A 16,386-nucleotide genomic window follows, 5' to 3' on the forward strand; every position below is an offset into this window, starting at 1 on the left:
GATGGTATTTACGACATGGAAGCTCTAAGCTTTTTATATAGACCGTATGCGGATAATATTCCGACATATTGGGGAAAATGTTTATTAAGAGGGGAAAAGGCTAAATCAATTACTAAATTAATACAAAAGGGAGGAGGATGAAAACATATAATTTTGGAATTGACTAAATGTACATTTGCATTGAATGTGATACACCAGGCATCCTAAGTTATGGGTAGACCGTTAGATCTATCTATGTGGTTTGGAAAATGGTGGAATCTGGTCTCGGTAGGACCTGTGAGATAAAATGTCTGTATGAACTACTGTATGTGATGTGTAACACTGGAGTGTAGCCCTTAACACAAACTGGATGGGTGAATATAAAGACTGAACCCTAAAAAAACTCATGAATCATTGTAATTTACGACGTGTTATCTGTGGTGACCTTTTTGTTTCTTTTCAGTTGTTATTTTCTTTTCTTCTCTGTAAACTGTAAAAAAGTTTGAGGACAAGTTTACCCTTGCCTTTACGATCGCTTTGTCTTACAGCGAGTGTACTTGTGGATAACTCACATTTTGTATTTGAGGCATAATGTTAGTGAGTGCATCTGGATTTTATGGACTGACAAAAACAGCACACTCGCCAGACAGAAATACATTTTTCCTTTAATAAAAAACAACATCTTTTGAAAATAAATATGTTTAATAGTTTTACTAAAAACATAAAATGATGTTAATATTTAATATTTTACAGCACAAATAAATATATTAATGTGAAAATATACTGAAAATGTGGCTGTACATGGCAAACAAACATAAAATGTATTTCTGGCACCTTCACACAAAAGAGAATGTATTTTTCAATCATAAAACTTTTTTGTTTCGCCACCAAACTGATCACTGATACAAAACTGTTCAAACTAAAAAAGGCGCTTTCAGGAATGTCGAAGTGTCGTTTCTCTTTTCAGTTCTCTTTCTATAACAGCCATCTACCGTTTTTCAGAATGGCGACAATGTCGATAAGAAACAAAGCAAAACATTAACAATAACACTGCATATAAATAGATCATGAAATTAAATACACACAATACTGAAAATATTCTAGCATTATAAATTAGATGTAGTGTAACTACAAAAAGGGATATTAGATATGTAAATACAGATATTGTGTGGTAATGAACTGCTCCTAACGTGGTGTGCAATTTTCTCTTTGGAAAACGTTTTGAATCTTAAACAATTATTCGTTACTACTACGATGAGCTGAATGACATTTCTTGGCAAGTCAGAATCAAGTTCTAGCTTATGTCACATATTTCAAATTTCCCTACACTGTGCACCTACATTTAATATCCCTTTAGTATAATCACACCAAGTCCTATTGGATGTTAGTCAGTATAGGTGTCTTTTGACTAAGACTTCACCCTTGTAAGAGTGACATATCACAGAAATGGATAGTTCCGCATTCATATTCCGTGCCTGGACCCACAGTTCCAATCAGTCCGGATAAAAGAAGTCTTTATTATGCCACGTCCCCTCCTTTGCTTGACAGCCAATGACTGTTCATATAAAAGTGTGGAGGAGACTTGTTGTTTGAAGTCCTGGTCACTCGATCTGTGTCTTTAAATATAAATCCACAGCAGCCTGGTCCAGTGAAGAGTTACATCGAGCCCTGAGCTCACTGTCCAATCATAGTCACAGGTGAAGTGACACTGGAATTTATCCCGTTCACATGCGAGCAGCATATTCGTTTATTTGTATGTAGTGTTTCAGATGATAGCAGCATCACACATTGTCATTTAACATATATATGTATGTGTATATACAATATATATATATATATATATATATATATATATATATATATTAAATGACAATGTGTGATGCTGATATCATTATATATACAGCATATTATATATATATATATATATATATATATATATATTAATATCTTAAAATATACATTGGGATGATACCTCCTGCCCTTGTTTCAATCTTTGTCTTTCATTGGGGTAATGTTTTCAGTCCAGGGAATGCATCCTCAGTTTTTAAAAGTGCTGTGCTGTAGAAAAAAAAGTCCTTCATTCAGTGTTGTGCTCAGCGGCCCGCCAATCATCTTGGTTTTTCACATCTGAAAGAGAAAATTTGATTGGTTAAAGATCTATTTGACCTGCACAGCATTGTTTAGGAGATTGTCACAAGTTCACTTACTTCCACACAATCAGAGTGTAGCCTGATCACCCACTCAACTTCTCAATAGAGCAATCAATACATTTTCATAAAGGAATACTAGCATAGAGCACACTACTGCCTACTAAAAATAGTAAAGTTAGTAAAACGCTTTTGACATTTTATGCACATTTATGTACAGGAAATGAATTATAGGTATCTATAATGTCATTTTAACTTGTTAAAATACTGAATCTTGAGATCAGCGATGGAATTACTGAAACTAATAAAATTATAAATACTCATGTCAGCTGTGCATGTATTACTTGTAAAAAAAAAAATAATAATTTTACATCAATAATTACATTGTTACTTGCGAAAATGGGTATTCCCATGAGTTAAACTTTAATTCCCATAATTACTTAAACTAGTGCAAAACTAATAACTGATATAAATAAATGAGCATTTTCACAAATATTAACTCCATTACAGAGCGCATCTGGCATTTTTACTAGGGAAAATTAAATTAGAGACATCTATAATTCATATCCCGCACATGATTAAATGTCAAAAGGGTTTACAATAAATGGTTTAACATGTGTACTAACCTACCGCGAGAAGCCACAAACGACAGGAAATTTTGTCAATTGCCTGGTTTCTATTTCTGCAGAGTTGCACTGCATAGCCCCTTCCATTGTGACATTTTGGTGAAATAAATGTAGTTATTTAGCGCTTTTTACCTCAACCCCGCCACACTTTTGGATGGGGTCCAAATTTAGTTGGGGTGGAACAGTCACCAGATTACTGGTTGGCATTCAGAACTTAAACAGAGGCCACATAAGCTTAGAGTTGAACCATTAGTGAGACAGGTTGATGATTAAGACCATGAGAAGCAAACAGCATGGACACACTTATATTTAGTTTGTAATACTCGCTGTTTCAGCATGATTTTACACATGATGACAAAATCAGTATTACCTAAATAAGTTTGGTCCCATTAAGGACATAAAATGACATTAAATTACAAGTATTGAGAATAACTCTGCAATTTTTTATCATGTACTGGGTTAATCATTTCTATGCTCAATCAAAGTAATGACATCACAAAACAGAGCAATGCCCTTGGTGAATTCTGACATCAAGCAAAGATGTCAACATTGTATCACACAGCAATACGCAACAGACACAACACACATAATCACACCAAACATGAGCGCGCACACAGTCCTAATGTATGAGAGGAAATGCAACAAACTAGACAAGCGGGTGAGCAGTATGCATATTTTGGCAGGGAGAGAAAGCTTTAGATGGGATGAGGTCAAAGTGTGTTGCACTTTGTGACAGTTCATAAACAAACCTGCAAGTTCTTTCGTTTAACTCAAGTTGTCTGGACTTGCATTGCAATTGTGTGAATTTGCAGGAGCATTTACAGGTGAGGGGGTCCTGAACATACAAGCGCTTTCTTCTGTCTGAACAAGGCTCACAGTGGCTGCAAGAAAAGCAGAAGGGAGAGACACAGAGACATCTAAGCACTAGTGATTTGAGCAGAGAGCTGGAGACACACACACACATGCATCATCACACACAACCTTCACCAAGACAATCAGTCAGATCAAGATCGCTACATAAAAGCCAGGGAGAGATGCAGGAATGCAATCACTTGTCAGATTTAGGTTCTTTTTTATATTTGCTTAATTTTAAAGACAGGATAGCATTAGTGGCAGAAGTAAAGCAGACATTGTGTGTGATTGGACTGATATCTGTCATTAATCCATCCATCATTCAAGCAACATCCATACACCCTTCATTCATTCATGTAACATTCCTCCATCCATCCATCCATCCATCCAATCATCCATCCATTTATTCATGCAACATCCATTCACCAATCCATCCATCCATCCGTAAGTCTGACCATCCATTAATTCATCCACCCATCCACTGTACCTCATTCATTTATGCCACATTCATCCATCCATCCATTCTTCCATCATTAATTAATTCAACATCCATCAACCCACCCATCCACCAGTTTATCCATCAAACCATCCATACATTAATTTTTCCTAATTAAATGCATAATTAAATCCTGCAACATCTAGCCATCCATCATTCATTCATGCAACAATCATCCATCCTCCATACAACATACAGCCATCCATCCTTATTTCATGCAACATTCATCCATCCATCCATCATTAATCCCTGCAACATCCAGTTATCCATCATTCATTCATACGACAATCATCAATCCATGCAACATCCAGCCATCCATCCATCGGACAGTCCATCCGTCCATCCGTCTATTCAACAATTCACCCCCATCTGTCAATCTGTCCATCCACTCATCCATCTTTTTTTTTTTTGAGATTACAAAGAACAAACAAGCTGCCCTGAAATAAAACCAACAAGCAACTGCAAAATACAGCTTGAGTGCAGGTGAGCCGAGACACTGGCATTGCCTGTATCTCCATCTCTTGCTCTCTTTCTGCTTTTAACCATCCCCACTCTGGGTTTCCTTAAAAACAGGAAAACATTGCAATAAATGAAGTCGCAAAGACTCCACAAAGCCGAGAAAGATCAGTCAGCACTAGGGATGTCAAGTCGATACTAAAATATTAAAGGTATGATACCAGTCTTTCCATAGTTCATACGAAAGAGCACAGATGCTCAGTGAAAAGCCTTCATGCCTCGAAGTGATGTGACTCTAAGCACCTGAATGTTCAAATTCCTGTCTAGCGAGGTATAAGTAAACAAAGACACCAAACAAATCTGATACATGTCAAAATCTTGGATCTGTGCATAAGGACTTGCAGTGTAAACGCAGTCCTGCCGCAGTCTATTATCAATGAGCATGATTACATGGACACCAATGTGCTGATAACTACCAAAAATCAGCTTATTCAAAAAACATCAACATAAGAAACTAATGTTCACAAATAAATGGAATATAAAGCATAATTGGTGTAAGATTGTGCATGTAAACATGCTCAAATATTAATCAAACAACAATATTTACAAGAAAAAAAGACAACTACTCTCAACCTGCTCTAAATATATTTTTATTTATTTTTTATTACAGACGATTTACTTGAACAATTACGTAGAACCTCAAAAAGTATTTACTCTTTACTCTTTGTTTAATCTTTTGTTCTATTTTTTTGTTTGTTCTATTGCTTTAATTAGTTTCTTTGATCTCTATTTATAAACTTGACTGCTTACTTGAATGATTCAAAAAACTTCAAACACTGTCACTCTTTCATTTTGGTTGTTTAATCTACATCGTTAATCTTTGTTATTTGTATTTGTTCTATTGTTTGAAATTAGATTATTTGTTCTTTATTTCTTTAAAAACTTTAAATTTGTATGTGAAAAACAATAAAGGTGGTTTTAATAGCATATTAGTTTTGCTGTGATATCGACATTTTTACCAGCAATAAAAATTTCACTGGCATTAGTATCTACTTCTGACATTTTTGTATTGTGTCAACCCAAATTACCACCAATTAAAGCGAATCAATGGTCCGCTCTATTGTCGAAATAAGCAGCTGAAGGGATTGAGCGTGTGTGTGTGTGTGTGTGTGTGTGTGTGTTTGAGGAGAGGTAAGGCTTGAAGTACAAGTAGCTGAACTTGAGCTTGTGAATCAGATCCCTCATCCTGGAGTCGCTGGGTCCTCCCACCCCCCGGAGAGTGTTTGCCTACGTGCTAAGAGAGACGACACGCAGAGAGTCCGCGCTTAGCCCCATGACGAACAGATTTGATTTAGCTCTCTCAGCTATCCTGATTCAACTCTACATGTCCGCATTAACCTAGCGAGGCGCGGAATTGCACACAACCACCACTCATCCAATTAAAGGAATGTTCCCCGTTCTATACCAAGTTAAGCTCTATCGGCAGCATTACTTTTTTCAGTCAAAAGTCAAAATAAGTTTATATGGAAATCAACATTATCCCATAAGATCTTAATCTGAACATTTAGATCATAGAACATTCCTTTAAACTAAGTATGTTCCTTGACCTAAAGTTACCACATCAAATACTTGCACACAATAGCACTAAATGAGGTATGTGCCACTACTGACAGTGACCAACAATAACCCATGTCTACTATTTAAAACTTTTTGGTTAAAAACAAACAAATTGCTATTATAGATTGAGTACATAATCAATCAGTGTTCAGTAAGCCTATAAACATTATTTGTATTTTGAGTTGTCGGGTCGGATTTGGCACGAAATTGCTTGCTTATGTCTTCCCTCCTTGTGTCATTACGTCATGTTCGCACACAAAGGAAAGAAGTAATGGCTGTCTTGTCTTCCGGCTGAGGACGCTGTTCAGTTCTGTTCATTCAGTCACAATCACACAGTCCAGGAGAGCAGCACTGAAGTCTGGATGGATGTTTATTTGTTATCCGTTTGGCGAAATTGGTTACTTGTGATAATGCTTGGATACAGTATGTTGTCTGGCAGGGTTATTGAAGCTTATATTGCTTGTCATGCATTTATCAATCGAACATGACCTGTGTGTTTACAGATCGTGATGTACAGTAACTATGTTGTGCTGTGAAGTTACTGTGCATGTTCACTAAATGTACGACTTCTGAAACTGACTTCTTGTCATTGTTGTATTGCATATTTAAGCATATTATTTTCATGTTTAATAAAGTATATTTCATCCCCATCATTATTGAATCCTGAAAATGTTATTACAGTTTCACTTGCTTTATAAACTGAGGCTGTACCAGTGAGTTTTTCATTTTAGTCATAGTTTATCTATTGACAAATATCCTTTAAAAAAAGTCAAGATTTCGATATGTCATATTCATTCATTTTAGTTAGTTTTACTCTGAAAACAATTACATAATTTTAGTCAACGAAAATAATACATTTTACCTGATGATGTGCAAAAGGTATTCTCAAGAAGTTGCTTCTTCTGTTAATATCTTGCAGTATCATTTTTATCATCATATTTTCATCAGTAGTATGCTTTAATCAAATAATTGAATAACATTCATGATGCACCTTTTTCGTCTCGTCTTTGTTATCGTTGATAAATGTTTTCGTCTGTGATTTTATTGACTAGATTAATAATGTAAAAAGAATGAAGTCTTCCATTGAACTCATATCAGCCATATCACGAGTTTCACCTCTTAATTTGATAAATGTAGTACAATACAAACAATAATAGATAAAACACTTGAATAATCATTTCTAAATACTTTAGAAATCATTTCATTCCTCGGATCACACACAGGCAATAAGCTCAAATCATGAGATTCATCCGCCAGAAGAGCAGGGCTGAAACACAACAGGCGTAAAGTGTTCTTCTGCAAATGGCTTGGAATTTTACATTTCAACCACAGATGTCGCTGGAGAGCACAAAGTTTTAAAGCGCAGCTTTAAAAGGCTAAATCACATCCATCATCTTACAAAATGCAATAAAAAGCAGAGCCTCAACCCACAAAGAAAAACCAAAACAAATGCTATAAAAGACTCTTATCAGCAGGTCAGAGATCTATAGAGATCTATGTAGCAATCCAGTTCTTTTACACAAACACTATGGGCTGTAAAATCACAGAAAGACCTAAAGGAAACTGCAAACTGCTTGCTTTTTGTTTTTACCAAGGCAGATTATTTAACATTCATGCTTTTACTCAGAGCAACTTGGAGAAGCATGTCTATATTTTTCTTTGCAAGATTAAACGTTCTATAAACAAAAAGCATACAATTATGAATGGCTGACTTCTGCCCAAAGAAGTCTCTGAGTTTCATATCATGTCATGATTAAGTACAGTTTAACCAAGAATAAAAAATGGCTCTTCGTTTACTCACACTCATGCCATCCCAGATGTGTATGACTTACAGAACACAAAGATTTTTAGAACAATATCTCAGATCTGAAGGTCAATAGAAGGTCCAAGTGAATGGGTGCCAAATTTTTGAGCTCCAAAAAGCACATATAGCCATCATAAAAGTAATCCATATGACTGCAGTGGATTAAATAATGTCTTATATCTAGATGCCTCATTCGGATGGTTTGTATAAATCAACTGCAGTGTCATCTTGGAACGGTCAACAAAGAGAGCTGTTTAAATCAAGTGAATGGAGGATATCAAACCGAGCTCCTTGCTGCATAAAATGCTTTCATGTGGAAATCGCGGTCCTTAGACACAGCTGCTAATAAGGTATCTACGTAAGAATATCTATGCAGAGGAGGCTTACGCTCTTACATCACGCGAGAGGCAGTTTGATGTCCACCCTCATGAATGAGCTTACGAACATTTTGAGTAAAAAAAGTTTTAAATATTGATCTATTTCTTAAACCAAGCGTTTTTGCTTCAGAAGATATTTAATTAATCCACTGGAGTCTTATGGGTTACTTTTATGAAGGCTATATGTGCTTTTTGGATAGTCAAATATTTGGCACCCATTTGCTTGCTCTGGACCTACAGAGCTGAAATATTGTTCTAATAAATGTTGTTTGTGTTCTGCTGAAGAAAGACAGTCATACGCTCCTGGGATGTCATAAGTGTGAGAAAACAATGAGAGAATTTTCATTTTTGGGTGAACTATCCCTTTAATGTAAGTGCTTGTATACAGTGAGGAAAAAAAGTATTTGAACACCCTGCTATTTTGCAAGTTCTCCCACTTGGAAATCATGGAGGGGTCTGAAATTGTCATCGTAGGTGCATGTCCACTGTGAGAGACATAATCTAAAAAAAAAAATCCAGAAATCACAATGTATGATTTTTTAACTATTTATTTGTATGATACAGCTGCAAATAAGTATTTGAACACCTGTCTATCAGCTAGAATTCTGACCCTCAAAGACCTGTTAGTCTGCCTTTAAAATGTCCACCTCCACTCCATTTATTATCCTAAATTAGATGCACCTGTTTGAGGTCGTTAGCTGCATAAAGACACCTGTCCACCCCATACAATCAGTAAGAATCCAACTACTAACATGGCCAAGACCAAAGAGCTGTCCAAAGACACTAGAGACAAAATTGTACACCTCCACAAGGCTGGAAAGGGCTACAGGGAAATCGCCAAGCAGCTTGGTGAAAAAAGGTCCACTGTTGGAGCAATCATTAGAAAATGGAAGAAGCTAAACATGACTGTCAATCTCCCTCGGACTGGGGCTCCATGCAAGATCTCACCTCGTGGGGTCTCAATGATCCTAAGAAAGGTGAGAAATCAGCCCAGAACTACACGGGAGGAGCTGGTCAATGACCTGAAAAGAGCTGGGACCACCGTTTCCAAGGTTACTGTTGGTAATACACTAAGACGTCACGGTTTGAAATCATGCATGGCACGGAAGGTTCCCCTGCTTAAACCAGCACATGTCAAGGCCTGTCTTAAGTTTGCCAATGACCATTTGGATGATCCAGAGGAGTCATGGGAGAAAGTCATGTGGTCAGATGAGACCAAAATAGAACTTTTGGTCATAATTCCACTAACCGTATTTGGAGGAAGAAGAATGATGAGTACCATCCCAAGAACACCATCCCTACTGTGAAGCATGGTGGTGGTAGCATCATGCTTTGAGGGTGTTTTTCTGCACATGGGACAGGGCTGACTGCACTGTATTAAGGAGAGGATGACCGGGGCCATGTATTGCGAGATTTTGGGGAACAACCTCCTTCCCTCAGTTAGAGCATTGAAGATGGGTCGAGGCTGGGTCTTCCAACATGACAATGACCCGAAGCACACAGCCAGGATAACCAAGGAGTGGCTCTGTAAGAAGCATATCAAGGTTCTGGCGTGGCCTAGCCAGTCTCCAGACCTAAACCCAATAGAGAATCTTTGGAGGGAGCTCAAACTCCGTGTTTCTCAGCGACAGCCCAGAAACCTGACTGATCTAGAGAAGATCTGTGTGGAGGAGTGGGCCAAAATCCCTCCTGCAGTGTGTGCAAACCTGGTGAAAAACTACAGGAAACGTTTAATTGCAAACAAAGGCTACTGTACCAAATATTAACATTGATTTTCTCAGGTGTTCAAATACTTATTTGCAGCTGTATCATACAAATAAATAGTTAAAAAATCATACATTGTGATTTCTGGATTTTTTTTTTTAGATTATGTCTCTCACAGTGGACATGCACCTACGATGACAATTTCAGACCCCTCCATGATTTCTAAGTGGGAGAACTTGCAAAATAGCAGGGTGTTCAAATACTTATTTTCCTCACTGTAAATCTTAAGCTTCACATTTCTGCCTTAAAACCTTCCATAAATGTGCCTCACTGTAACCTTGATCTCTGCTTTATTAAAGAAAAGGAGGGATGAGTTAAAATAATTTTTTGTGCAGTCAACATTGTCACAAATGCTGTCGATTAAGCTTAACTTGATTTGAATATTCATTTAATTTCTTTAGTATGCCAGGACAAGTAGTCGTTCAAGCCCTCTAACATGGGCACCACAGCAATATGAGTTGAATAATGAATCGTTAGGCCATAGCTCTGATGTAGTATGTTCCTTATTCTCAAACTGACCTTACTTTCTCAATTTGATTGGTCAACCCAGACAAACGTTCTAGAAAGATACTGCACCTTCAACACCTCACACAGTGTCCAGTGGCTGCTTCTCATCGCCGGACAATCAACACACCATTGCTATTTAGACCATCTAGAACTGTCAACACTGTCAGCAAATGATTCTTTACAAAATCACTTAATTTCCCACAGTAAAATAGGGAAGAATTTACGTGTGATTGTTTTTTCTTTCAGAATTGTGGCCTACCAAACAACAAAATTGATTAAATATGGACCCTGTAAATCATCAAAAAGCTTTACAGAGGAAATAAAAAACTCATCTTACTTTTCTTTCTTTGCTTTGACTTCTTCCTTTGGCCTGGAAACAAAAAGATACAAAATTTTAATTTGCGATACTGTGTAATAATGTGCACTAACTGTTAAATACATGTGTATTACATAAATGTTATATACATAAGTTATACACTTGTATGTGCTATAGTTAATACAGAATGAACTAACAATGAACAATTACATTTTTCAAATTTCACATTAACAATATTTTTGGGCGAATAGTTTTAGTAGACAGACTTACCTGCATTCACACTTGGTGTGTTCTGTGAAACTCAGATGAAAATTGTGCTGTGATATACGTTGTTTGACTCGTAATACCTATAGAGAAAAACATAAGAAGCATGTTGTTTTTGAGTGTGTGTTATGTATTAATGTCTTATATAAGTGTATTGTACTGAAAAAACCTGGTCCTCATGATTTTCGAACCACAGTGTGAAATGTTCAAGTTAAGAGCACAGATACATTTTACCCAATTCTTATTCCTTGTTTCTCCCCACCCTATAATACACGGCAAGATGAGGCCTTAACTGTGGCCAAGAGCAACTTTAACCACATAAACGCGGCATAAACACAGAGTGTAGCGGTAAATAACATAGCTGACATAACGCCACCTCACTGTCCACATGCTGGGCAAGTATGAAGTCATAGACAGCAGGGTGAAGGATTGCACCTGCTGGATTGAACCAGTCTCACCCCCAATGTGATGTTGCGAGTCTCTGTTGGGACACACTCGAGCGCTTCGTCGTTGCAGCAGCCTGCACAGCGCATCAGAACCACACAGGATGGGATGTACGTGTGCTCAATCTCATCTGGATACTCTTGGATGATGTCTACCAGCACCTCCCGTGTCTTACACGCACTCTTTTTATACACATCCATGAAGAGAATCACTAGAGGAAGAGGATGCAAAGAAATAATTTTCAGTCACTGTCATACCATATGACAGAAAGAGTTAATATAATTGTGGCTTCAGAAGACTTGGAATATAGACTACAGACTACTTTTATAGGGCATTTAAAGTGGTATTGTTTTTATTTTTTGACAGCTGTGGTTATATGAACTGTCATTGTAGGAAAAAGAGCATTAAGAAGTTGCTGCTAAATGTATTCTTTTGTGTTCCACAGAACAAATAACAGCATACGGGTTAAAATGATGACAGGTAAAATCGTTTAAAGTGATTGTTCACCCAAAAATGTAAATCTCTCATTGTTTACTCAGCATCATGCCATCCAAGATGTGTATGACTTTCTTTCTTCTGCTGAACTAAAACAAAGATTTTTTTAGAAGAATACAGTACCTCAGCTCTGTAGGTCCTCTCAAAGTGGAGGTTGATGGTAAAAAAATTACTGAAATATTAATCTGTTTCTCACCCACACCTATCATATCACTTCTGAAGACATGGATTCAACCACTGGAGTTGTATGGATTACTTTTATGCTGGTTTTATCTGCTTTTTGGACCTTCAGATTTCTGGCCACTATTTACTTGCATTGTGATGACCTAGAGAGCTGATATATTCTTTTAAAAATCTTCATTTGTGATCAACTGAAGAAAGAAAGTCATCCATATAGATGACACGAGGATGAGTAAAAAATAAGAGAATTTTCTTTTTTGGGTGAACAATCCCTTTTATGTAGGGACACTAAAGCCAGTGTAACTAGTCAGACTACAACAGTTACACCAGCTTAGCAAATATACAATGCAACAGATCTGTGGCTCAACATCCCACAAAGGCCCGTCAACCCCACTTCACCCTAATCTGTGCACCTCCCAGGCTGGCTTCCCATCATTCTCTGTGACCCCAGTGCCTCACGACCTGCAGACTGCCAGGGAAAAGCTTGACCTCAGGCAATGTGGCACCAGGTTTCACTGCAGACACCTGACCTCCACAAGAAGGCCACCATGTGTGAGAGTTCCCTGCCACCCACGATTATGCCAGTGTCCAATCCATGCAAGAAACCAAACTCTGTATTTATACTGTTGACTAAACCAAAACTCAATGCCGCTGGTTGTATCCAACACAAGAGTTGCTACAATTTGGCAACTCTCTTTGTTGTCACTTCCATAACATTCCCATAACTTTTCCAGTTGTTCATGATGTAGATTGCCATCTAAATCACTCACAAAGAACAATTTCTACCTAATTACATTTTTGAGATCTGAGCATAACTACAAAAATATATATAACCTCTAGACATTTCTATAATTGTATTCATTTCCATGACTTTTCCAGTCATGGATATCCAGTTTTTAAAGCTCCCTGACATTTCCTGGTTTTCCATGACTGTGGAACACAACCCTGCAACACAAACTCACATGGCCATATATTACCCATGCGGTGCCCTATCATAACACTTCTTCATTTATGGCCATGACGTTTGTATCTCTTTATTTAGCAAGGTGCAACGTCACGTGTGGTCTGCTGGTTTGATTTAGTAGCTTTTAGCCAGTCGGCTCTGTGGTAGGCCCTACTGTATAATACAAATACAAACTGATTATTTCTAACAGTGATCCAACGTGCTGATTTGACACTTTTGCAGAATCTTTATAAATGGAGCTCTGAGTTGTGGAAGCTTGATTACGAATGGAAACAGATGAAGTAAAAATAACAACACATGTTCCCCCAGTAACGTAAATAGGGACTCTTAGCAAACAGCCTAACTCAACCAGGTCCACTGCTGTTAAATACTTGTGACCTTGAGGACAGATTGGGGAAAAAAACAGTCAGTGTCTTTGTTAATAAACACACATGATCATGGTCAGTGAGTCCACACGAGGTTGCTCGGGGGTAGAATAAATGGTTCACTTTGAAAGCCCTCAGAACAGCCTAATGAATGTAGGAAAAATACCCTCTGTCCTATTCTGGAGTGTCAAAACAAATATTAATGTAAGTTCAGCCCCAGTGTAATATTAAATTAAATTTAAATTTAAAGCTTTCTGCTGAAAAAAAAAATAAAAAAAATAATCTAATAATAAGTAGTTTAATCTTTGCCTTCAGAGTGAAGTTACATATACATCCTCCAGGTGGAGCTGCACTCCTAACCTCATTTCAAATACACTGCTGAGAGATTACATAGAATACATTACATCACGTCAACATTTATGAACATATTAAGCGACTTACCGTCATTTTTGCTCTTCCCCTCTTCTTTGGGTATGTGGGCAGTCTATGAGGACAGAGTATTGACATAAGTGACAGAAATATTTGGCATATTTGTATTTTTCATGTTGAGCTAGGCCTATCCTCAGTCTGAATTTAGAACATTTTAGAAAATGTTTAGCCTTTAAAAACGGACATTTGGAATGTTTTACAGGTCTTTGTAACAGTTCAGAATTGTTTAGAATGGTTTAAAATCTTAGTCTAAAAGATTGTTTTGTTTTTTAAGAATTCCATCTAAATCTTAGCAAGGGAAGCGGAAATGAAGTTCAGTTGTAATACAAAGAGCTTTAAGGAGCATTTTCCCCGCCTACAGATTAGTCTCGCTCGCGCAAGAGATCGTGTGATCGGTTGCTGGTTGGTCGCGTTACTGCAGGTGGTGGACTGGACTGGCGCAACAGCTCCCAGTGTTGCGTGAGAATGCAACGAATCACACAAGCAGCCCATCTGCATCATATCTACCCAGCAATTCCTCATATTCGGAACCCCAAACATTTGGACTGTGCAGACACATTGACAAACACAAAAGCGACCGTATTTTAGCGTGTTTCCCGACAACAAACCTACATGGTTCACCACATAATATTTCAAGTAAATGAACTAATAAGACTGGAAACAAAGATACGGAGGCCCTCATTATTTTTGACAAGAGAGACGTTACATCTGTGGAAGAGTCGTTTTTAAGTTTGAAGGAATCGAGATAAGAACCCTAATGCAGTAAGTCTGTTAGTTTCTGTGTTCGTAATTTGACAAATTCGTTCTGACTGATTAAAGAGGACCAGCTAACTCGTTTTACAGCCTTTTGTGACAAGTTACAGCTCGTAATATATTTGATAATGTCTCACATAACTACGTCGATTAGGAATATATGTGTTTTACTAATGAAAAACGTGACCTAGAGGTTCAATCCCGGTGTGCTTTGAGGACAGCAACGGGTCGGGTTATTGTAAATCACAGAATAGATGTAGGCGAATATGTTGGTAACTACATACATAAATGAGGTCGGCAAGATTGTGACGCATAGCCTATATAACATTTTAGTCGGATCACATTGAATTAAAACCCCTGCAACTCTAAAAAATCTGCGTGAAACTTTAACCCCCTGTTAACTAGCCGTGTAGCCTATATAGCTGGTGTAACGGCACAGATACACTAAATGCATTTCTCGTATTAGCATCTAACCTCCGTTTGATCGCTACAAGGACAATTTACTCATTAATGAAAACTGAGAATTTATAGAAGGATAAAGCCATTCAGAGCTCGTTTCAAACCCCACCCCCTAAAATGAAACAGAGCGCTTACCTGTACTACAGAAGACAGATGAAGGAGAGCTGCAAAAAATAACTGTACCGAATAAAAAACAAAGTTCATGATTGTACTTCCAGTGGTTTGTTGCAGTGAGTGTTACAGAACAGTCTGGTTTCTTTGTGCGCCCTCAAAACAATTGGAGAAGCGAAGCTGTTGAATATGAATTAACCTTGTGATATCGTGGGTCAAAGTAACAATTCCATTCTGCCCTTCAGTACCGAAGCACCTGCGTAAAATCCACTAAAATTGAGTTCTTGAACGTCCCCCTCTTCCCTCAAAAAAAAAAAAGAAAAAAAAGACAATAATATAAACGGTAATAATAATAATAATTATTATAATAAAATATAATGAATAATAAAGAAAACTGGGGGAAATCCACACAATATCTTGGTCCTCCGCGAATTTCGTTTTTAAAATCCACAATATAACGAAGAGCCCACGTTTAATAAAGCAAAATCCATAAAGTCAAAACCAACAAAAAAGTTTCGTAGACGTCCAATCGCAACCTCCACTTTGTACGGCTTTTATATGATTATCATCAAGAGCAAAGCAGAACATGCGCCGGTATAAAGAGATCCAGTGGCAATCCTTGGTTTACCGGTAGCAGAACTTGTCTTCTTTCCCTCGTCTTATTCCCGTTATTGTTTGGGCTTCTGTTGTGAATGTTATAGCGCGGAATAGAGAGGTCTTGTCACTTTGCGCTCGCTCTATCTTTCAGCGCTGGAGATCTTGAGAGAATCGGCAAACGGGTTGCGAGTGCACTGATTGGTCAGAAAGTGTCTACGTAAGAACCAACCACATTGCTCAAACTGTGAGGATTGGCCCTTTGTATGAAGGTGGAAGATTATAATATTATAGCATTAGAGGATGTAAATGTGCAAAAGATTTATTTGCATTAAATCTTTTGACAGAGAATCTCGTTTTATTTTATGATACATTTTAGGTTTTGTT

The 16,386-nt window shown here is 37.5% G+C and overlaps 1 protein-coding gene across 2 annotated transcripts; it reads right to left on the reverse strand.

Moving 5' to 3' along the window:
- Nucleotides 1–645: 645 nt before the first annotated feature.
- LOC127655555 (vascular endothelial growth factor A-A-like) lies at nucleotides 646–16,135 on the reverse strand. Of its 2 annotated transcripts, XM_052143447.1 has the most exons (7): nucleotides 15,430–16,135; nucleotides 14,095–14,137; nucleotides 11,664–11,860; nucleotides 11,212–11,288; nucleotides 10,963–10,995; nucleotides 3,502–3,633; nucleotides 646–2,106 (listed from the first exon to the last, which is right to left on the reverse strand). In XM_052143447.1, the coding sequence occupies exons 1-7, from the start codon at nucleotides 15,496–15,498 to the stop codon at nucleotides 2,088–2,090; spliced, it is 570 nt and encodes a 189-aa protein (XP_051999407.1). In that variant the 5' UTR covers nucleotides 15,499–16,135; the 3' UTR covers nucleotides 646–2,087. The 2 variants fall into 2 exon arrangements, with proteins under 2 accessions (XP_051999407.1, XP_051999408.1); XM_052143448.1 differs by lacking the exon at nucleotides 3,502–3,633.
- Nucleotides 16,136–16,386: the final 251 nt, after the last annotated feature.

Source organism: Xyrauchen texanus, chromosome 15 (assembly GCF_025860055.1).
Source record: "Xyrauchen texanus isolate HMW12.3.18 chromosome 15, RBS_HiC_50CHRs, whole genome shotgun sequence".
Lineage (NCBI taxonomy): Eukaryota > Metazoa > Chordata > Actinopteri > Cypriniformes > Catostomidae > Xyrauchen > Xyrauchen texanus.

Coding starts and splice junctions, on each gene's coding strand:
- LOC127655555 (XM_052143447.1), bottom strand. CDS start 15,498: ATGAACTTTGTTTTTTATTCGGTACAGTTATTTTTTGCAGCTCTCCTT. Junction 14,138..15,429: donor ATCTGTCTTCTGTAGTACAG/GTAAGCGCTCTG, acceptor CTGTCCTCATAG/ACTGCCCACATACCCAAAGA. Junction 11,861..14,094: donor GGGGAAGAGCAAAAATGACG/GTAAGTCGCTTA, acceptor CTCTTCCTCTAG/TGATTCTCTTCATGGATGTG.